Raw genomic sequence first — 24,935 nt, forward strand, 5'->3', positions numbered from 1 at the left:
TGCTACCTCTGGATCACAGGGTTCCGGTTTCGATTCCTGACTGGGTTTGGGATTTTCTCTACCTGGGGACTAGGTGTTTGTGTTGTCCTCATCATTTCATCATCATTCATGGGAGTGATGAGATTGGACTGAGTAAATATTGGGAATTTGTATGGGCGCCGATAACCGCATAGTTGAACACCCCACAAATCAATCATCATCATCACAATCATCCATGTTTTTCTCTCATTAATAGTCGCTATGTCTCACATAAATCTCCTACTTCCCACTTCATCTGATACTCACACTTTTTCAGGTACTTTGTAGAAGAGAATGTATGTGTGTGTGTGTGTGTGTGTGGGGGGGGGGGGGGGGGGGGGGGAAGTATAGTCTCAACACTTAGGCTGATGTTAAAAAAATGCTCACTTTGTTAAACAAGTTCATGTGCTCACTTCCTCAGCATCCTTAATAGAAATAGTAATTTAACAAGACTGTAATTCAGTTTGTAACATAACTTTGTTAATTATGTTGCAGATGCCACTTCATGAGCGTGCTGATCCTAGGTTTGTCTGGAACAGCAACCTTTTACGAGAAATGGCAACACGTCAAGAACTACATCGTTTTTGCTTGCCAATAGTTCATGGCTGTATCCTTTGACAGAAGTTATTTGATCCACAGTACCTTGCATAATTATACCTATGCAGTTTAAAACCTGCAATTTTAGTGCAGGTGCATTTAGTCTCAGGAAATGAGGAAATTCCTACCTACAATTCTTCAAATGTCTCCCAAAGAGGTACTGCATTGCACACCCAGACTACAAAATATTCGGATTCATCCTTATGCCATACCAAATCTCAACCGTTACCATGTAGGTGAGATGCAAGTCATGTCCTTTGTCCTGACATAGCACATCAGATTTCAGCCCTGTCACAGGCCTATCCTACCTCATCAGAGGAAGTCTTTATAACAACTCTGCTGTAATTTCTGCACATCCTTTCATGAGCATGACCAACAAACAGTTGTCCACCTGAAAGAAAGATCTGGCTAAGAGTATAGTTGGCCACCCAGTGGCAAAACATATTTCTGTGGCTGCTTCACAACCTGTGCCATTTGACTTTATCCCCCTACCATACCAGCTTCTCTGAATGCCATTGATGGCATTGATGAGAATCATCCTTACAACACTTGTTTCCATCTCACAAGCCTGCTAGCCTAATCTCTGCTAGCCCCTGTCCCACACCCACCTCTACCCCTGTCCCCATCTCTCTCTCTCTCTCTCTCTCTCTCTCTCTCTCTCTCTCTCTCTCTCTCTCTCACACACACACACACACACACACACACACACACACACACACACACACACACACACACACACGTTCTTTGTGCTAACTCCCTCTCTGTACTACCCCCCCCCCCCCCCCTCTCTCTCTCTCTCTCTCTTCCTGCCCAGAGCAAACCTACTAGTGCCATATTCTTGCTGCTTTTCTCTCCCAGCCATCAGCCATCTTCCTTCAACCTTCCCTTCTCATTTCTCACCGCTTTTGACCCTTGTCCATTCCACTGGATAGAACCCCCATCCCAAGTCTGGCTGTAGTGTCAGTATAACACCGGTGGATGCTGTGCAACATAGTCAGTCTTGTTTAGGTGCTGTCAACCACATAATGATCCAGCTATGTGGCGAGCTGTTACCTTTGATCCCTTTCATTATTTAAATCGCAAATAAATTTAAGCGTCTTGGTTTATAATACAGGGTGACTCAAAAAGAATACCACATCTTTAAAAATGTGTATTTAATGAAAGAAACATAATATAACCTTCTGCTATACATCGTTACAAAGAGTATTTAAAAAGTTTTTTTTTCACTCAAAAACAAGTTCAGATATGTTCAATATGGCCCCCTCCAGACACTCGAGCAATATCAACCCGATACTCCAACTCGTTCCACACTCTCTGTAGCATATCAGGCGTAACAGTTTGGATAGCTGCTGTTATTTCTCGTTTCAAATCATCAATGGTGGCTGGGAGAGGTGGCCGAAACACCATATCCTTAACATACCCCCATAAGAAAAAATCGCAGGGGGCTAAGATCAGGGCTTCTTGGAGGCCAGTGATGAAGTGCTCTGTCACGGGCTGCCTGGCGGCCGATCCATCGCCTCGGGTAGTTGACGTTCAGGTAGTTACGGACAGATAAGTGCCAATGTGGTGGCGCTCCATCCTGCTGAAATATGAATTGTTGTGCTTCTTGTTCGAGCTGAGGGAACAGCCAATTCTCTAACATCTCCAGATACTGTAGTCCAGTTACAGTAGCACCTTCGAAGAAAAAGGGACCAAAAACTTTATTGGCTGAAATGGTACAAAAAACGTTCACCTTAGGCGAGTCACATTCATACGGAGTTGTTTCCCACAGATTCTCAGTGCCCCATATACAGACATTGTGACGGTTGACTTCCCCGTTAGTGTGGAAAGTTGCTCCATCACTAAACACAATCTTTGAAACGAAAGATTCATCTGTTTCCATTTGAGCTAGGATAAAATCACAGAAATCGATTCTTTTAATCTTATCAGCTGCAGACAGTGCTTGAACCAATTTCAGATGATAAGGTTTCATAACTAACCTTTTTCGCAGGACTCTCCATACAGTTGATTGTGGAATTTGCAGCTCTCTGCTAGCTCTGCGAGTCGATTTTCCTGGGCTGCGAACAAATGCTTGCTGGATGCGTGTTACATTTTCATCACTCGTTCTCGGCCGTCCAGAACTTTTCCCTTTGCACAAACACCCATTCTCTGTAAACTGTTTATACCAACGTTTAATACACCACCTATCAGGAGGTTTAACACCATACTTCGTTCGAAATGCACGCTGAACAACTGTCGTCGATTCACTTCTACCGTACTCAATAACACAAAAAGCTTTCTGTTGAGCGGTCGCCATCTTAGCATCAACTGACGCTGACGCCTAGTCAACAGCGCCTCAAGCGAACAAATGTACAACTAAATGAAACTTTATAGCTCCCTTAATTCGCCAACAGATAGTGCTTAGCTCTGCCTTTTGTCGGTGCAGAGTTTTAAATTCCTAAAGTTGTGGTATTCTTTTTGAATCACCCTGTACAATACATATTACTACTTGCATAACTTTTATGTCTTTCGATGATTCAGTGTCACATGTTGGAGACTTCTTTTGGTAGTTTCTATAGTATATGATTCATGTAGTGTAATGAAAATATAAAAGGCTCATCATCAATGACTTTATCATTTGTCTTTCAGAGGAAAATGATGAATACTTTGGTATTAATTGACAAAATTACCATAGTTGAAAAATAGAAATTGGAAAAAAATGTTGTCTTTGGAGTAACAATGGCAAAGACATCTGAAGCCTGTATTAAAAAGAAAGAAAATCTGACTGGTCACTCCTGGTGCTACATTTTTGCTGTTGGAGATATTCATCCATTTAATGAACCATTAGTGGTCCAATTTTGTCATCTTAATTGATTATTCTGTCACTGATAGGTAGAACAACTTTGTATTCATAAATGAAGAGCACGCAAATAGTGGTTCTGCTGTAAAGCAGTCACACAGCTGTGCCTTTCATTTATTAATAGTATGTACTGGACATAATTATTAACACTGTCATTTCCACTTATTTTCCTATAGAAAGAAGAATGTATGTGGTGGGGGCAGGAGGGGGGGGGGGCAGCCAGTGACCTTGGTTGACCTCTCTATAAGCCAAACTTTTCTCTTCATAAGAATGAATGTTTAGCCGTCTGGCTACTTGTTTCTCACTATTTGTCTGTGGCTACTTGTTTCTCACTATTTGTCTGCCTCCAACTTACCATTGGATCTGCACTGACAGCATTCACCAAGTTTTTCTCACTCGCTAGCTTCTCTCTTATACATGACACATATCACTGTTTTGTTTTTTGATTCTGAGTTCTCTGTTATGCATTGATTGAATAAGCGTATTCCTGTGGCACTTACTTGAATATGGTTGTTTTTGTAGATCTCTACTGTAGTAACATTGTACTCAATTTGTCAACTGCTTTATATTTTCCAAAGTACTCGCTGGTTTGTGATTTTTCTGTAACTTATGTAACCAGGGTACTATTTTTAATGTGTCAAAAGATGACTCAGTGGCAAGTTAGGAGGCATTTTCATGTTTGTTGGGTTGTATCCTGTTTTATTATAGTGGATCAGGATCATCTTAGAAAGTGGTGTCTGCACTTCCTCATTAGCATTCTAAACTCTATTTAACACAAATTGAAACAGCTGATTTAAGAAAAATAGCTATAAAGTAAAATTGTAGCCTTCAAAGCTGTACTTCCTTTACCTTTTGTCAGTCATTTCCGTCAACCATTGTTCTCTGAATGGCAAACCATTTCTGTGGACCTTAGTGTCTCGCCGCAGTTGCTATCGTGCGGGAACACGGCTCTTCACACGTGGAGTTGACTTCCAGGGCAGTGTTGCAAATTTTGTTGAGACAGAGCAGATAATTGAATATGGAGGTGACCGTAGTTCCTTTGTACAGGTATGTGAAAGTATTTATCTTTTATATTGTATGAATGTGCTGACTGTGATATGTGGTGTCGAGTTATTTCGATGCTAATGTATGTATGAATATTATCGAAAGATGAAAATGGGTGAGTATTTTGCATTTACACGTAAGTTTATTTATATTTATTCATTTATTTCATGTTCTACATACCAAGACACCGAGTAAATTGCAAGGATATGAAATGTCAAACGTACATATTTCAGACATAACTTACATAAATACGAGGTGTGTTTTTTAAGTATGGTCCATTTGAACATAAGTACACAACGAAAGGTTACTTCAAAAAAGTAAATTTATTTTCAGAAAGATCATACTTCACTCTATTTTTCGACATAGTTGCCAAGTTTGTTGAAACATGTATCATACCTCTGAACCAATTTTAAAATACCGTCTTCATAAAAACTTGCCATCTGCTCTGATAACCAAGAGTTCACTGTTGCTTTCACGTCATTGTAACGGTTGCCACTGAAGTGGTGTTTGAGGTGGAGGAACAGATGGTAATCGCTCGGCACAAGATCTGGACTGTAGGGTGGGTGGTCTCAAACTTCCCAGCCAAAACTGTCCAATAAATTGTAGGTCTGACCTGCAGAGTAAGGTCTTGCATTGTCATGGAGAAGGACAATTCCCTTTGTCAGCATGCCACGTCTTTTGTTTGTTTCGTCTCCAGTTATGATCTGACTCAAGACCCTGTCACCTTCTTCGTGATAACAAGTCAAGAACTTCATCACACACTCAAATCTTTGGTTTTTGTGGTCCTCTGTTAGGAGTTTCGGGACCCAACAGGAGCATCTTTTCCTAAGCTTTAGGTGTTAACAAACAATGTTGTAAAGCACTGATCTTGACACGTCAGGAAATTCCTTTGAGTGACCTGTTATTGTGAAGCACCTATTCTCATGAATCCTTGCTTCAATTGAAGCCACCAAATCATCTGTAATCAAAGAAGGGTGACCAGAGTGGTCCTCATCATGGATGTTCTCGTGGCCCTCTTTGAACTCTCATACCCATTTAAGCACTTTGCTTTACTCATAAAAGTATCACCATACACCTTGCAAATCTGTCGATGAATTTCTGCAGTAGACAGGTTCCTTGCTGACAAAAACCATATCAGTGAGCGAATCTCACACATGGCGGGCGATTTGATAGCCTTAAACATTTTGAAAGCACAGAACAGAACCGTACAGGCTAGCTACAGAGCTGAAATTGAGCACAGTTGTTCCCGAGGCATGCTGGTACACAAAGCATGCACTCGTTGCAGTATGCGCCCGAACTACTAGTGTTTACAACAAAACGGACCTTACTTAAAAAACATGCCTCATACTATAAAGGTTACAAAGTAAATAAGGTGTCAAATGAGGATCATATATCCAGTTAATAAAATATTGTGGTGCACTGATGCAGGATCAGATATAGGCTAATTTACATAAATACAGTAAAAGATACAATGTAGATAAAATATCAACTAAAGAACCTATATCCAATTAACAGAATATTGAGTTACACTTAAAAAGATCTGTAATATACAGAGGAAGCAGAAGTAAGCTAAATAGTATAATGAATACATACTTGAATAAGGAAACCTAAATTATTATGAATCTATGATAGTGAGATTAAATATATTAAAAACAAAGATTCCAAGACTTACCAAGCGGGAAAGCGCCGGTAGATAGGCACAATAAATAAAACACACAAACACACACACAGAATTTCTAGCTTTCACAACCGACAGTTGCTTCTTCAGGAAAGAGGGAAGGAGAGGGAAAGACGAAAGGATGTGGGTTTTAAGGGAGAGTGTAAGGAGTCATTCCAATCCCGGGAGCGGAAAGACTTCCCTTAGGGGGAAAAAAGGATAGGTGTACACACACGCACACACACACACATCCATCCGCACATACACAGACACAAGCAGACATTTGTAAAGGCACAAATGTCTGCTCGTGTCTGTGTATGTGCGGATGGATATGTGTGTGTGTGTGTGTGTGTGTGTGTGTGTGTACACCTATCCTTTTTTCCCCCTAAGGTAAGTCTTTCCGCTCCCGGGATTGGAATGACTCCTTACCCTCTCCCTTAAAACCCACATCCTTTCGTCTTTCCTTCTCCTTCCCTCTTTCCTGAAGAAGCAACCGTTGGTTGCGAAAGCTAGAAATTCTATGTGTGTGTTTGTGTGTTTTATTTATTGTGCCTATCTACCGGCACTTTCCCGCTTGGTAAGTCTTGGAATCTTTGTTTTTAATATATTTTTCCCATGTGGAAGTTTCTTTCTATTTTATTTACTTCATCATTATAGTGAGATTAAAAGTATTTTTAAAACAATTGTGAATTTAGTGGTGGTTATTAATTTTCTCTCATCAATTCACTGGCCATATAACAAGATTTCTCTCTCTTTCAGGAGTTGGTTGAATTTTTTTAACTGTTTATGTAGACATTTGATAAATGGTGGGAGTGCATTAATCAGGTTAATTCTGGAGCAATATGCTCCTTTTTGCTCCAGATTTAGACTTTTCAATGCAGTGTGTAGACTATTTTTGGTTCCTGTGTTATAGTCTTGATACTCACTGTTTTTATTTAGAGAGAAGTTTTTACAAAGTTCAAGAAGGAAAAAATATACTGTGAGGTGGTGGAGGGGGGGGGGGGGGCGGCAGGGTAAGGATCCCCATCTTTCGAGACAATTTCCTATGTCTACAATGGACACCATTCATTATTCTGATTTTTTTTGAGCAGTGAAAATTTTTTGGTGAGGCTGGTTCTCCCAGAATATAATAGTATAAGACATTGTTGAATGAAAGTAAGCAAAGTAGGAAGCCTTAACAGTATCCAGTTCAGTCAAAGACACAATAATTCATAGCGTATATATATTGCTGAGCAAAGTCTTTTACAAAGATGAATAAAAGTAAGCAAAGTAGGAAGCCTTAACAGTATCCAATTCAGTCAAAGAAGCAATAATTCATAGCATATATATTTCTGAGCTAAGTCTTCTATAAAGATGAAGGATGTGGGTACATCAGTTACATTTGCTTTCTATGTATGCACCCAGAAATTTTGTATCCTCAACTTCTTGTGTTGATCTCTACACTGTGTGTTAATTTCTTAAAGATATCTTTGTGGCATGTGGAACATCACATAATGGATTTTATCTGCGTTGAGTGAGACTATTTGCAGAAAACGAATTTAAAACTTCAGAGAGAACTTTGTTTGTAGTTTGTTCAAGACTGTTGTCACACAGCTCATCAATGAGAATTGATATATCATATGCAAAAAAGAGTAAAATTACTCATTGTATTGGAGCAAATAGGGAGGCCTTCAGACTCACCACAACCTAAGGTACCCCACTATGATGAGGAAGGTTCTCCGGAAGTGCCATTCAGCATTACCATCTGCTTTTTGTCCTTTAGGTAGGACTGAATCCACAAACCACACAAACTAACGCTACCATGTTGACCATAATATTCTGCCTTTTTCAAAAGGATTTTGTGGTTTACACAATTGAAGGCTTTCGAGAGATTACAAAGGATGCGTACTAGAGACATTTATTTGTTAATGGCTTCCAAAACTTTATTGTTAAAGGAAAATATAGTTTGTTCATTTCAAAAACCAGCATAAAACCCATATTGACTATTGTTGAGGATATTGTGGAAGTTGAGATGGTTTATGATCAATCTGTGCACAAGTTTTTCGAGAATTTTTGAAAAGATAGTTAAAAGGGGCATTGGATGATAGTGACACTGTTTTTGTCACCTTTTTCAAAGAGAGGCATCACTACAGCCAGTTTTAGTCTCCCAGGGACAATTCCTTCTTGCAATGATGCATTGTCCATTGAATATGTTGCATAAGATTGAACTTCTATATTTTTAACAATATTTCAATATTTCATTAGAAATATTGTCCACACCAACAGACATTTTATTTTATAATGACTTGATTATACTTTCTGTATCATTTAATATAAGAAGAGGTAAGGATATCTGTGGGATTCTGTTGCAGATAGCATTCTGTAGAAGCCATTGCTCCATCCATAGATCCTTTGCAGCCTGCCTTGTCTGCTATTAACAAAAAATATTTTTGTCAATATCTCTGCAACTGTTTCAGGTTTATTTATAATATTTTCACCTTGTTTAATGTCTGTCTGTATCCTGTTCCCTGTTTTTCTTGCAGTGTATCTCTCTCTCACATTTCAAATTGTTTTTATTTTGTTTTCTGATGTCACAATTTCAGTTTTTATGCATGTACTCGTAGATTTATTTATAACCCTCTTTAGACTGCTGCAGTAGAGTCTGTAGTGTTGCTGCCTCTTTTGGGTCATTACTAATTTTGAGAGAACTATAAAGCATCCTTTTTGTTCTGCAGGTTGTTTTTATTCCTGCAGTGAGCCGCATGTTCATGTCAGTGGCTACGTGGTTGTTTCTAATTATTTTTTCTATGAAAGCTAGCTTCAAAGTGAGACATAAATTCATTTAAAAATGTATTATACTTTTTATTCTCATCTGTTTTACTGAAAACTGGACTCCAGTCTAGCTCCTGGAGGCTGCAGTTGAAATTTGTAAGGGATCGTAAAACATTTCCATGAATGGGTAGACATGTTGCACAGATTGATGTTGGTGACTGTAAGCAGTTGACCATCATGGTCAGAAAGGTCATTAACAATAGGCCATATATTGGTATTGTTGAGTCCTGACTCATCAAAAAATATGTCAATCAGAGTTTGACAGTTTTTGGTAATCCTAGTTGGAAAATCTATTACTGTCATAAGGTTAAAAGACTCTACTAGGTGTTCTAAATCTTCTTTACTGTTGCTCTCATTTAGAATACTGTTATTAAAATTGCCATCAGTTATTGAAGTCTTGAACTTTGAACACAGCTGGTTTAAGAGAGACTCTAGCTGCTACAGGATCACATTCATGTTCCCTGTAGAGGCTCTGTAAAGTGCTAACACAACTGGCAGGTCATGTGTAGTAGGCCCCATTTCTACTCCAAATATTTCACTATCTTGTTGTATACAGTGACACTTTAAATCTAATGCTCTTTAAGATATGCTATTTTTTACCTTAATTACACCACCACATTTTTCCAATATAGATCTGGATTAACATGTTGCTATACAGTAACCACTCAACTGCAACATTTCAACACCTCTTTTATGATATTCACTAAAACATAATATATTAACATCTTTTTCCTTGCACATCCTCAATGAGAAAAGAAATGTCATTTGCTTTACTTGGTGAAAAACTGTCACCTTTTTTTTATTATTATTGAAACTGCATACTTTCACCTAAAGAAGTATCTGAGGGAATTGAAATAACTGTTTCTTCTGCCTTGCTCATGTTACTTTTGTTGCTGTTCTCAGCAGGACATATAGGAAGCTGTTTTATTTCTTGAAAGTTGATCTTTAATTATTTCATTGATGTGATCACACTCAAATACACTCCTGGAAATTGAAATAAGAACACCGTGAATTCATTGTCCCAGGAAGGGGAAACTTTATTGACACATTCCTGGGGTCAGATACATCACATGATCACACTGACAGAACCACAGGCACATAGACACAGGCAACAGAGCATGCACAATGTCGGCACTAGTACTGTGTATATCTAACTTTCAAAGCAATGCAGGCTGCTATTCTCCCATGGAGACGATCGTAGAGATGCTGGATGTAGTCCTGTGGAACGGCTTGCCATGCCATTTCCACCTGGCACCTCAGTTGGACCAGCGTTCGTGCTGGACGTGAAGACCGCGTGAGACGACGCTTCGTCCAGTCCCAAACATGCTCAATGGGGGACAGATCCGGAGATCTTGCTGGCCAGGGTAGTTGACATACACCTTCTAGAGCACGTTGGGTGGCACGGGATACATGCGGTCGTGCATTGTCCTGTTGGAACAGCAAGTTCCCTTGCCGGTCTAGGAATGGTAGAACGATGGGTTCGATGACGGTTTGGATGTACCGTGCACTATTCAGTGTCCCCTCGACGATCACCAGAGGTGTACGGCCAGTGTAGGAGATCGCTCCCGACACCATGATGCCGGGTGTTGGCCCTGTGTGCCTCGGTCGTATGCAGTCCTGATTGTGGCGCTCACCTGCACAGCACCAAACACGCATACGACCATCATAGGCACCAAGGCAGAAGCGACTCTCATCGCTGAAGACGACACGTCTCCATTCGTCCCTCCATTCAAGCCTGTCGCGACACCACTGGAGGCGGGCTGCACGATGTTGGGGCGTGAGCGGAAGACGGCCTAACGGTGTGCGGGACCGTAGCCCAGCTTCATGGAAACGGTTGCGAATGGTCCTCGCCGATACCCCAGGAGCAACAGTGTCCCTAATTTGCTGGGAAGTGGCGGTGCGGTCCCCTACGACACTGCGTAGGATCCTTTGGTCTTGGCGTGCATCCGTGCGTCGCTGCGGTCCGGTCCCAGGTCGACGGGCACGTGCACCTTCCGCCGACCACTGGCGACAACATCGATGTACTGTGGAGACCTCACGCCCCACGTGTTGAGCAATTCTGCGGTACGTCCACCCGGCCTCCCGCATGCCCACTATATGCCCTCGCTCAAAGTCCGTCAACTGCACATACGGTTCACGTCCACGCTGTCGCGGCATGCTACCAGTGTTAAAGACTGCGATGGAGCTCCGTATGCCACGGCAAACTGGCTGACACTGACGGCGGCGGTGCACAAATGGTGCGCAGCTAGCGCCATTCGACGGCCAACACTGCGGTTCCTGGTGTGTCCGCTGTGCCGTGCGTGTGATCATTGCTTGTACAGCCCTCTCGCAGTGTCCGGAGCAAGTATGGTGGGTCTGACACACCGGTGTCAATGTGTTCTTTTTTCCATTTCCAGGAGTGTAGTTTCCACACTCAAATAGCTTACTTATGTCTAGTACTTTGCATTGATCATATTCTGAACACAGTTTCTTTATTGTAATGTTTGTCTTCCAGACTCCTTTGTTTACACATGAGCTGTTAAGCAAATCGTACTTTTAGCTACATAGTTCGATCCCATTGTGCAAACGATAAATTGATGCAGGTGTGAAAAGTAACTTCTTCTGATTTTCTTTCTAGATTCATACAGTTGACAAAATTGTACAGCAGTTATAAGCACATTAGCTGATTGGTATTCTAAAACCTACAAACTAGACCAAATAGATGTGATGGTGGCTTGAGCAACTGACTGCAGCACGTCCTTTTGTCAGTATTTCCATATGATATCCAATGTTTTCAAGAGTTTGTATCCCCTCACTACTCCCAGTACGGTTAGAATGATGCATTACCTGTGTGATAACGCAACAATTTTTTTGTTCTTGGAGAGTGGGGCTGTAATTGTGTAACACAAGGGACACCATACAGAAAATAAACATTTAGGTGACTCGATGTATTGTTTTGCCTTTGGCTGCGTTCTTTCCCATGATAAATATCAGATCTATCTTTAACTGTAGAAATATGAAAGAACTGTGCCGACTCTACCTAAAACATTTTTGTAATTGGATGTAATGGGTTTATGATAAATATAGCATAGTGTGTCACAAGCATTATTTTTTGCTTTAGGAAATACTTTTCAATTAAAGGAAATCACTCCTTGCAGAAATGATTTGTTGCTAGACACATACAAACGTGTGTGCCTGTCGACAACTTGATGTTTCTGCTTTTCAGTGAGTGGTCTCATTTAATCCACAAGTATTTAAACACTATTATTATTATTATTATTATTATTATTATTATTATTATTAACACTGAACCGATCTGGAGTGTTATGTGGTGATATACCATCAGTTTTCCAAAAATCTGTACTGAGAGACAATGTTGTTACGTTTTTGCAGATAAGGGGGAGCATTCCCCTCTTCTGGACACAGTTACCCAACTTAAAATATAAACCAAGGCCTCGACTTGTGCCCACTGAGAACCATGCAGAAGCCTTTGCACGCCATATCGAGACTCAGGTGTTCAATTATGGCCGTATTGTCCTTGTCAATCTGGTCAGTATTCTTGTGCTTCATTCAGTTAAGAGTAATTTATCACTGGGTGCTGTAGTTTAAGGGTATTCAACCACTATAACTTTTGTATATGATATGAAGTAATTTAACATACAGCATGTGTAGGTTACTATTTTAACCAAATATTTTTTCAGCACACCAAAGAAATCATTTGTGTTATACTTGCAGTTCTCTGTGCGCATTTTAATTTGTAACATGTGAAAAGTCTTCAGAGAATAATAACACAAGACTCAGAAACTGCAGAGATGTTGATACTTAAATGCTAATTAGAACCTTTGTGTCTGTAATAGTGTGGGAGATTAAAATTGTTTCTTAGGCTACAGTCACAACATTGCTCTCTGAAAGTTTTATGTGATCCTATCAATAGAGAAAGCAGTCATCATGCAAACTCTTATTGCATATTCCACCTGAGTCTTCCAGCATTGAATATTATAAAATCTGATCATCTTAAAAATAGTAATTTCATTCTATTAACAATATAACTGGAGATCCCCTTTCATTACTGACTTTTCTTCAAGCCCTGAATACTGTTCTTAATAAGTTTAGTCAATAAATAAAGTGATATTATTCCACTCTAGTGTAACCCTCCCTGTATTACTAGTACAAGCCATAAGAATAAAATAACAAGCTTAATGTATAATTACATTTCTAATTACAGTGCTCTCAGATTATGGTTTTTTTTGTTTTGTTTTCATTTTGATCCACCTAATCCTTACTATCACACCAACTCCCACCAGCCATTTACAATTGCTACTCACTCCCAAAAAGGACATAAAACAGAACACACACAAAATTAATGCGTGATATTACAAAATTGCTGGTTGAAACGAAAGTATTTCATTCATCAAATTCATCATTTTACAAACAAAAGTGTTCATCCACAAGCATTCTACCAAAACATTTTAATCACATTGTAGCATTCTGTTTCCTATGCTGCTCAAAATGATTTTAAAAAGACTGTAGCAGCTTCTGGTGGCACTGACAAGTATGTTGAAATACATTCAATCCAAATACCTTATTTAATATCCTCAAATCAGCTTATCATTAAAAATTGTAGTTAGTGAAGACAGGAACAGTTTGCTGAAGTTGCTTCTCACTCCCAGACATTGTCGTCATCTTGAGACTGTGGAGAGGAGAGTGAGTATACTATGAGTGATGTAGGAACCACGGGGACAGGGGTGGATGTTAGTGTGGGGTAGAGACTAGAGGAAACTGAGGTCAGAAAGATTGTGGGAATGAAGAGTGTGCAAAAGTTACAGCAGAAGTGGTATGTGATGTGACTGCTTTCACAGGTGACCTTGCCTCCAGTAGGACGGGTGGGACAAGATATGCAAGTAACAGGACTGGAATAGTGTGTATGGGTGAATGCATAGGGTAGGGCTTGCACCTGAGTCTTCCACAGGAGTGTGACACATATCACAAGAGTGTGTGGGGTCATACCTTTGCCGAAAAGACGGGTTCAAATCCTGTTCTATCCACTCATGTAGCACATACTATATCTGTTCTGTCACTAACATATCCTACCCTATCAGATGCAGAACCACCTGTGAAAGCAGTCAGTGTGATTCTACATAGAGTATGTGAAAGAAGTTGCTCTTTTCTAGCAACAGTGTGCCATAGGTCTTTGGCCGAGCAAAGTGTTCCTGATAATTGGAGAAAAGCGCAGATCATTTCCATTTTCTAGAAGGGTTGTAGAACAGGCCTGTATCTCTGAGGTCGGACAGTTGCAGGCTTTTGGAACATGTTTTATGCTTGCGTATTATGACATTTCTGGAGACCAAATATCTCCTCAGTAGGAATCAATATGGGTTCAGGAAATGACTATCATATGAAACCCAGCTCGCTCTGTAAATGAGACACAGGAGGCCAGACACATGCAGTGTTTCCTGACTTATAAAACGCATTTGATACAATTCCACACCGCCGCATAACAAACAAAATACGAGTGTATGGAATATCACATTAACTGTGAAATTGGATTAAAGAGTTTGTTGCAAACAGGATACAGGATGTCATTCTTGTTGTGTCCTGCAGTCAGCAGGAAAGAACTAAGGATCAAGTTTGAACAAACTTCATTTAACTAAAATGCCATCTAGGCGTGCACTAATTGCCAAACTCAAGAACAACAAGAAACACAGTAATTCTTGTGGTGGCCAAAGCCAGATAAATGTGACAAGACAATGAAAAGAAATAATAGCAACCAAAATAGTACACTACACAATTCCAAAGTGGCATTATGTCCAGAAAGATACAAATTTCTACAGAGAGACTATGGTGAGTCCACTGGGCCAGAGCCGGCATAGGTATCAGCCGGAGCTGTCCTAGCTGTAGGCACACACTGCTGGTCTGACTCAGCAGGCGTGCTTATAACTCCAATTCTGTGGAGTGCTACACTTAATTACATTATTTCTAATTGGTGTATCTCTATCACATGGCTTTTCACAAAGTAATGCTGTGATTATGCAGAAAGTTTGTTGTTGTTTACATTCACTGGCAATGTTTTGATATGAGATCTTAAGGGAGGTCAGCAGCCCACCATGCTTGTCTGTAGTGTGGACCCCCTAACTAATAAGGGGCCGCTATGACATTTCTCCCCCTGGAAAAAGAATGCACACCACCACAAACGTCCATAGGAGAGGGGGCATTGTGGTCGACGTCCATTGGCTCGTGACCGTCATGGTCGATGTCCATAGGTTCATGACCATCAGGCACTGTAGGCGGTGACACAGCAGGGGCAGCTGGTGGCAGAGGCAGTGGCTGAGACAGAGGCAGAATCAGAGTTTCCATCACAGGGGGGGGGGCTGTTGACAGGCACTGGCAGCTCCTCAGGGGCGTCTTGCTTCACCATACGGGGCAGAGCGCTGGTTGAGTTGCTGGCGAGTGGTGGAACCATTGACCCACTGGAGAGATGCCATCACCTGACAACAGAGCTTGCTGATGATGGCAGGTGCCCAGGTCTGTGGATGTGAAAAGATAGACAGCCAGACCTACCCGATGCAGAAGGAGGGCACCAGAGTTCGGGTGGGAGGGTAACAAGGGTAGATAAGGGAGAGTGGAATGCTCCACTGTGAAGTGTCTCCACTGGACTCTTACCAGCATTCGTGGCGGCATGGTATGTAACCAAAAAAATCTGGATGACCTCCTCCAGCGGGTGATGGCTCAGTAGTTTATCGAGTTGGGTCTTGAACGTCTGCACAAAACGGTCTGCCTGGCCATTTGATGCAGGGTGAAACTGGGACAGTGTGGATGAGGGAAATTCCATTGGCAGCACAATGTTGCTTAAACTCGGTCGAAATAAACTGGGGACCATAATCTGTAACGATCGTTTTGGGGAGTCCCTCGACAGCAAAGAGATACCAGAGAATTTTGATAGTTTCAGTAGAAGTGGTGTTCATCATGCAGAAGATGTAAGGGTATCCCAACCCGGACTCAATTAGGATGAGCCATTGGGATCCATGAAGGGGGCGACTTCCCATGGAGCAGCTGCATCTGGCCATGAAAAATACTGGCACGGGGATGCTGGCTGATGTGCCTGGCATGTGGTGCAGGCTGACACGAGGGAGGCAATGTCTTTATCCAATCCACATCAATAAAGGTGTCAGCGGGGGCAGCTGCTTGGTGAAGACGGTTCCCCAATGGCCAGCGTGGAGGAGGTCGAGGACGTGGCAACACAATGCGTGCCGTATCACCACCCGGGGAACATCCGAATCACTATGCAAAAGGATGATGCCACTGCAGAAAAAGAGACTGTGCTGACGATATCAAAAATGCTGGACTTCTGCGTCATGGACACTGTGCCGGCTGTTCGGCCAACCTGCAGTGATTTGGCGGTGGATGTCTGATCATTAGTGGTAGCCTGCCGGACTGCATTGCCATCCAATGGAAGTGCATCTAGAGCTGCGTCCACATTCGGTTTCACATCGAAACAAACCAAGGAGGAAGTGTCAAATGCATGGTCCACTCTGGCAGGCAGTCTGGAAAGGAAATCAGTGTTTGCGTGCCTTCCAGGAGGTGCGATAGACAATATCGAAGTCAAATGGTGTCAGGAAGAGTGCCCAACACTGGCATTGGCGCACTGTCTGGGTGGGCAATGGGGCACCCTTGTGAAACAAAGAAACCAAAGGTTTGTGGTGGGTCTGGAGAATGAAATGACGACGATACATGGAATTGTAGAATTTTGTTAGGGCAAAAACCAGTGACAAAGCTTCCTTTACAATTTGACTGTATTTGGTTTGAGCATCGGTCAGTTTTTAGAATTCGAAGGCCACTGGCCTCTCAATGCCGTTCACCACTTGTGAGAGGACTACACCCAGGCCCTAGTCCAATGCAGCAATGAGGGGCAGGAAACGGTCGGAAGCGGCCTACCACGGAGGTCAGGAGATAGCCGACTTGAGACTTGTGAAAGCCTGCTCACGTGCCACGTCCTAAACCCAATGCACACCTTCGTGCAACAAACTGGTCAAGAGCACCGAAATCTCGGCGGCTTGGGCTATAAAACGCTACTAATAGTTAATTTGACCTAGGACGGATTGCAGTTGCTTCATGTAGGTGGGAGGAGGCAAGTTTTGAACACCTCAACATACTCCTTAGAGGCGTGTAGACCACAGGCATCAATCTTGAACCCGAGATAACTGACCTCACATGCAGAAAAGTCATTCTTTTCTTTCCGGCTGCACAGGTTAGCTTTGGAAAAAACTGAAACAGCCTGTCCAGCTTGTCCGCGAAGTCCACCGTGGACGAGCCACCGACAATGACATTGTCCAGATAATTTGCCGCACCTGGCACCTGTGTTGTGAGATGTTCCAATTAACATTGGAAAGGCACTGGCTGTGCCAAATTGTTGGTGGTTGTACCAGAAAAGGCCACACAGGGATTTGATGACTAGGATCTGCTGCGATTACACATCTAACAGCAGTAGCAAATATCATCGTGCAAATCAATTTTGGCGAAAACGGTTGAGCCCACAAGATGTGCGAGTATGTCATCCACCAATGGGACAGGATAGGCATCGATGATGGACTGAGAATTTACTGTGACCTTAAAATTGCCACAGATGTTTAAAGCACCATTCGGTTTCTCGACTAACACGATAGGCATTGTCTAATGACTGTGCACGACAGGAGAAAGGATGCTTTTGACTTGTAAGTGCTGAAGCTCCACTTGGAGCCTATCTTGGAGAGCAAAGGGGACTGGGCGAGCCTTAAATGAAATAAAAAAAGAGGGATAGCAGAGGGAAGAAGTTGAACATGTGTAGTGAAACCCTTCACCCTTGGGGTGGAGGATGAGAACATTTTGTATTTGCTGAGTAACGGGGCGAGGAGGGTATCCGAGGAGGGGAGCGAAACTGCCTGTACCTCATCATGCACTGACAAACCGAGACAACCAAAAATGTCCAAACCCAGATAGTTAGTACCACCAGGGGAGCGGACCACCAAAAACTGAGTGGTGAAGGAATGACCATTGCAGGAGATTTGTGTTAAAAATGCCATTGACTGATATATGGTGATTACTGAAAATACGCAAGTCGCAAGTGTACGGAGACAAAGCTGGCGAGAACAAGCAATGATATGTGGCACCGTCCACAATAGAAATGGAAGATGCTATGCCAATTTTGAAAACCACAGGAATATGCACGACTTCCAAGGTAACGAGGAAACGGACTCCCGACTGGTGAATGATGGAGAATACTTATCTGTCAATGGAATGCAAGTCTTCCAGGTCCTACAGTGACAATTTGTGAAAAGCCTGTGCATCTGCAGGAAGTGTGACACCTAACCGATGTTTCTGCGAAGCCCCTGACAGACAAAGGCAATATGGCCCGTTCGGCTGCAAACCGTGCACCTTGCTTGCTGGTGGGGCACTCCAACTGTCGATGAGTCCAGAAACAGTCCGGATATGATTGGAAAATGAGCAAAAGACTTTCTGTCACGAAATGTATCGGCCGACTGATGAGACTCGAGCTCGGCGCCGTGCAAGTGGCGAGCTACGAAAACAGCAGCATCAAGATGTGCGGTTGTAGCCGGTGAGACTGTTCAAATGCATGAATGATTGGCCGACAGGTGTCGAGGGACCAGTCCTGTAACTTCAAAATACCAGCCAGAAGACCTCCGTCCGGTGTGTGAAACACCACCATATCGTGAATCAGTGAAGAGGTATAAGACTGCTTGCAGGCATCGTTGGCGCACCGGAATTTGCAATCGCAGCAAAGACCCTGGAGCATCGTAATCCGTTCTCAGTATGTCTGACCTGGATACTTTCGACAAGAAAGGACAGTCTGACGGGTGGGGGTAACGTGTATTGTGCGTCAAAGTACTCAAAAAGGCGGTCCTTAATATGGGTAAACGAGAGATCTTGAGGTGACTGCTCAGGGTTCAGTTGTTGAATTTGTGGACCAACTGTTGCTAGGAAAAAAAGCCCAACCGCAATTTTTGCTGTGGACCCCATGTGCTAGTAAATGTTGTTCTAACCCTTCGACATAATTTGACCATGGTTTCATAGACCTATCGAAAGCTGGAAACATCGGTGGAGCCACATGCAAAGTATGCAATTTACCCGTGATGAAATAAACTCTGTGAACTACAGCTTGCCATGCCGGGGAGTGAGAGCAGTGTTCTGACTGTGTGGGTGTTGCCTGAATCCGTCAAGGACTGAAGAAATTCCTCTAAGGTAGCCATTTTGACCGAAAATGAAAATCCCTCCCTTGTCGCTGATAACTGATGTGTCCTGCAGTCGGCAGGAAAAAAACTAACAATGGAGTTTGAACACACTTTATTTAACTAAAATGCCTTTTGGCATGCACTAATTGCCAAACTCGAGAACAACAAGAAACGCAATAATTCTTGTGGTGGAAAAAGCCAGACAAAAGTTACAAGACAACGAAAAGAAATAACAACAACCAAAATACTACGCTACACAATTCCAAAGTGACATTATGCCCAGTGAGATACAAATTTCTACTGAAAGACTACAGCAAGTGTCTACTAAGCTAGAGCCAGTGTAGTTATTGGCCAGAGCTGTCCTAGCTGTAGGTACACATTGCCAGTCTCTCTCTGCTGGCATGCTTATAACACCGATTCTGTGGAGCGCTAGAATTAGTCTAATTAGTTCAAATTGGTGGATCTCTGTCACATGGCTTTCCACAAAGTAGTGCCATGTTTATGCAGAAAGTTTGTTGATGTTTACATTCACTGGCGACATTTTGATGTGAGCTCTTGAAGGGAGGTCGGCAGCCCACCTTCCTTGTCTGTTGTGCGTGCCCTCTTACTGATAAGGGGCTACTACAATAATTCTCAATGGTGAGTACTATCACTAGAAGCAGTTGCTTCCATAAAATATCTAGGTGTATGCATACAAAGTCAGTTGAAGTGGAACAGCAACTTAAAACTGATTGCTGAAAAGGCATATGGCAGACTGAGATTCATTGGAAGAATTCTCAGAAATGTGGACCATCAGCAAAGGGTATAGGTTACAAAATTCTTATTCAACTAATACTTGAATATTGCTTATCAGTATGGGGTCCATACCAGATAAAATTGTTAGAGGAAATAGAGAAGGTACCAAGAAGAGAGATAGTCAATCAACTACAGTGGCAGGGTGCTACAAGGGAAGTGTTATGCAGGGCTATGTGGTTTCCTGTTAAAAGTTCTGAGATGTACATTCTTAGAAGAGTCGACAATGTATTACTTCCTCATAATTGTACCTCAAGAAAAGACCATGGAGATAAACTTAACAGAGATTTGAGCCCACACAAAGGATTGTCAGCAGCCGTTATTCCTGCGACTATTCACGAATGGAACAGGAAAAGTGGGGAGTGACTGTGGTTCACAAAGTGCCCTCTGCCACACATCATACAGAGTATAGATTTAGCTGTAGATGGAGATCGTATGTCACCTCCGCTGTTACTTTCTCAGTGTTTTATATGGGCATCTCCACCAGCTGGCTGTCCATCTGAATGGTTAGCCACTGAAAAGACAGAACATGCTGCTTGCAGTACAGTGGCTACTTCCTGCTTCACAACTCATGCCATATGAATATACTCATCCCAAACCCATTTCCACCCAAGTTCCCATGCACATACTTAAGTCATTCTACATTCACATCCTCCTCCATGCAGTGTGCTCTTCATCTATTCCATCTCCCCCTCCCAGTCCACACCCACACGTCATTGTGCATGATAAACAAGTTTCACAGCCTACACTAGAGTAGCTCACCGGCACCACATTCCTATCTGTATGCTTTCTGTCTCTCTCTCTCCCAGCCATCCGTTACTCCTCCCTCCAAGACTCTCTCCCCATCCCTGCATCCTTTCTCCAGTGTCAGTTGACTCAGTACAATCCCCAACTGAGTTGTCCTGCAGTGTATCCGGCTAGGACAGTGTAGCTGCAGGAAGCTTGTCAAAACGTTGCGACAAGATGACACCATGACTCGGCTGATAACCCAAGACTTTTTCTATGTGCCTATTGATAATTCAACAGCTCAACTATATGGTGAAGCTCAACTATATGGTGAATTCTCCTCTTTACTGCTTCCATTAGAAATTAAATCTTTGATATAGCAATGCCTCATGATGGACTTGAACCCAAAACATAGGTGATGTAAAATAAAAAGTATGACATTATATTCGACAAATTATCATGCCCACCAACTTCCATTACTTTCAGTGTGTTGGTTGCAGCTACTGAAAATCATATGTAACCAGTTAAATTATAACCCAACATCCACCTTGCTTCAGAGTATAAAAACACACACTTGATAATACTGGGTGTACATAAAGTCTGGGAACACTTTCAATTATTTATTGCACAGGACAGGAACCAAACATTGTACAGATATCATGCATAAGTCATTTTGAAGAGAAACCTTGAAAGTTTTTTTCATGTGTACCGCCACAGCGTAGTTTGGTAATTTGCCGACAGTCAGCGCTAGTCGCAAACACAGCGACAGATCAACCGTGCTACAGAAGGGGACAGCTGTTTCTTGAAATGGCCTCTCTGATTACCAGATCTCACTTAGTGTTACTTTTTTCTGTGGGGACACATTAAAGATGTGGTGTATGTACCGCCTCTACCATGTATTGTAGCAGAACTCCAGGAAAGAATACGGGAAGCGACTGCCACAGTCGACGATGCCATCCTCGGAATGGTATGGCAAGAATTCGATTATCTTATTGACATCTGCAGGGTCACTAATGATCCACATATCGAAGGAAAAAAAAAGCTTTCAGACTGTCTCTTCAAACTGCAGTATGTATGACACATGTACAATGTTTAGGTCTTGTGCAATAAATAATTGAAAGTGTCCCCGGACTTTATGTACACCCTGTACATTTACCCTGGTGTCCTCCATGCTGAAATGCACTCTGTGTTGGGATAGTGTGTGAAAATATATCCATTAAACAGTATTACATTTTTCCGTTGGGCATAAATCCAGGTCGTACACGTCGTACACTTATCTATATCTATATCTACATTTATACTCCGCAAGCCACCCAACGGTGTGTGGCGGAGGGCACTTTACGTGCCACTGTCATTACCTCCCTTTTCTGTTCCAGTTGCGTATGGTTCGCAGGAAGAACAACTGTCTGAAAGCCTCCGTGCGCGCTTGAATTTCTCTAATTTTACATTCGTGATCTCCTCGGGAGGTATAAGTAGGGGGAAGCAATATATTCGATACCTCATTCAGAAACGCACCCTCTTGAAACCTGGCGAGCAAGCTACACCCCAATGCAGAGCGCCTCTCTTTCAGAGTCTGCGACTTGAATTTGCTAAACGTCTCCGTAACGCTATCATGGTTACTATTTTTTTAACCCTGTGACGAAATGCGCCGCTCTTCTTTGGATCTTCTCTATCTCCTCCGTCAACCCGATGTGGTACGGATCCCACACTGATGAGCAATACTAAAGTATAGGTTGAACGAGTGTTTTGTAAGCCACCTCCTTTGTTGATGGACTACATTTTCTAAGGACTCTCCCAATGAAACTCAACCTGGTACCCGCCTTACCAACAATTAATTTTATATGATCATTCCACTTCAAACCGTTCCGCACGCATACTCCCAGATATTTTACAGAAGTAACTGCTACCAGTGTTTGTTCCGCAATAAAGGATCCTTCTTTCTATGTATTTGCAATACATTACATTTGTCTATGTTAAGTGTCGGTTGCCACTCCTTGCACAAAGTGCCTATCCGCTGCAGATCTTCCTGCATTTCGCTACAATTTTCTAATGCTGCAACTTCTCTGTATACTACAGCATCATCCGCGAAAAGCTGCATGGAACTTCCGACACTATCTACTAGGTCATTTATATATATTGTGAAAAGCAGTGGTCCCATAACACTCCCCTGTGGCACGCCAGAGTTACCTTAACATCTGTAGACGTCTCTCCATTGATAACAACATGCTGTGTTCTGTTTGCTAAAAACTCTTCAGTCCAGCCACACAGCTGGTCTGATATTCCGTAGGCTCTTATTTTATCAGGCGAGAGTGCGGAACTGTATGGAACGCCTTCCGGAAGTCAAGGAAAATAGCATCTACCTGGGAGCCTGTATCTAATATTTTCTGGGTCTCATGTAAAATAAAGCGAGTTGAGTCTCACACGATTGCTGTTTCCGGAATCCATGTTGATTCCTACAGAGTAGATTCTGGGTTTCCAAAAACAACATGATACTCGAGCAAAAAACATGTTCTAAAATTCTACAACAGATCGACGTCAGAGATATAGGTCTATAGTTTTGCACATCTGCTCGACAACCCTTCTTGAAGACTGGGACTACCTGTGCTCTTTTCCAATCATTTGGAACCTTCCGCTCCCCTAGAGACTTGCGGTACATGGCTGTTAGAAGGGGGGCAAGTTCTTTTGCGTACCAATAGTATGGAATGCAATCTGTGTGAATACAAACCTGAAACTATGTAGTATCCATCACACAGAAATAAACAATATTGAGATCATTTCCCTAAATCCCAGCAACAATATAGTCATAACTCCTTATTTCTAACTTTGTCTAAAAGTTCAAGTTGCAGTAAAGTTGAGAATCATTGAAGTTACAGAAACACATCTCGTGGAGGATAGGAAGGAGAAATGAAATATTCATCACAGTATTACAAAGAAGACAGAATATAAACTTTGAAAGTAAGGTATTTTGTCTAATTGTTCATATTATTTTGTGCATCTCATATTCCCTAGATTTGTCCCACATTTCTGAAGCTTCCTATTCGTACTGAGATCTGTGAGATACTATCTAAGCTTGAGTGGTGATATGAATGAGTGGCTGAATAAATTTATATTTGAAGGGAATATAATTTTGCTGTAAGATAAATTGATTGTTAAATTCAGACAGGGAAGTAAAAGCATGGCATAACAATGGCAAACAATTCTCTCTCGAACACTCATGAAAATGTGAGAAGGAAATGCTGTGTTCAAATTGTAAAAGATAGTTCTGGATCCATATTAATACAAAGCATACATATAAAATGAGAGGTGTTGCTGGCAATAATCAGGAAAACCCTAGTATTACATTTTTGTCTTCAAAACAGTTAATTATGATGAGCAAATAGTACAGTTAGTACGTCTCAATGTTTTAGATCGACCATAGAGGAGCAGAGGATGTTTTGGAGAAAGCATTTCGTGAACATGTCACAAGACTTGGAAATTCAAATGTTAGGTAAGCATTTATCGAATTTGTTTCTCTTAGACTATGTTAATATCTGTTAGTAATGCTTATGTATAATAATCACAAAAATTTCATTTCATTAGGTACACTTATTTTTCTGATGCTTTCATATTTTCCTTTAGAGTATATGAAGAAGTGGTATATGAATGAATAGTATTCAGCAGAAAAACATGAATAGGTAGCCAGTAAGTGCGTCAGCAAAAGAAAATACTAATTTTCAACTTGTGGTTTCATCTTCATTAACCTTGCTGTTCTTTTCATATTTATATGACCCAAAATGGTTATAAATTTGGTTTCTTATTATTTAAACATCAAAATAACTTGATGAAATTTGGTGACTTTGTCTGAAAATCCAAGGGCAGCATGTGGTAAAAAAAATTTAAAATATTTAAAGTCATCTGGTCTTAAACCTTAAGGGTTACGTACATAATCTTCAGGTCAATGTGACCCAACATTTATATCGTTAGTCTAACGTCACATAGTTTCTGGTTGTCTCATATTTTATAGTAGTAATGACTTTTATTGTTCATACTTACTCTCAGTATTCAACAAGTCAACAAAGTCGCCTCATTTACAACAATGAACTTATCATTACGACTTGTCAACTGTTCGAATTACATTGTTTCTACTCAGTTTGTGCTCTATCGTTTGTGATCAGTCTGGATTGTGACATCATGGTAATTACATCATTGACAGATGCTGAGTTGAAAGAATTAGTAAATAGCTCAGTAGATCACTTTCTGAGTTTGAAGA

The 24,935-nt window shown here is 41.6% G+C and overlaps 1 protein-coding gene across 1 annotated transcript in view; it reads left to right on the forward strand.

Moving 5' to 3' along the window:
* The window catches only part of LOC126278072 (phosphatidylinositol-3-phosphatase SAC1), a 73,314-nt gene that overhangs the window by 19,887 nt on the left and 28,492 nt on the right, over positions 1-24,935 (forward strand). The window contains exons 5-8 of the mRNA XM_049977903.1: positions 514-625; positions 4,314-4,501; positions 12,339-12,494; positions 24,094-24,173. Of these exons, the coding sequence (XP_049833860.1) occupies positions 514-625; positions 4,314-4,501; positions 12,339-12,494; positions 24,094-24,173 (536 nt within the window). The remainder of the gene's footprint in view (positions 1-513; positions 626-4,313; positions 4,502-12,338; positions 12,495-24,093; positions 24,174-24,935) is intronic.

The sequence above is a fragment of the Schistocerca gregaria genome, chromosome 6 (assembly GCF_023897955.1).
Source record: "Schistocerca gregaria isolate iqSchGreg1 chromosome 6, iqSchGreg1.2, whole genome shotgun sequence".
Lineage (NCBI taxonomy): Eukaryota > Metazoa > Arthropoda > Insecta > Orthoptera > Acrididae > Schistocerca > Schistocerca gregaria.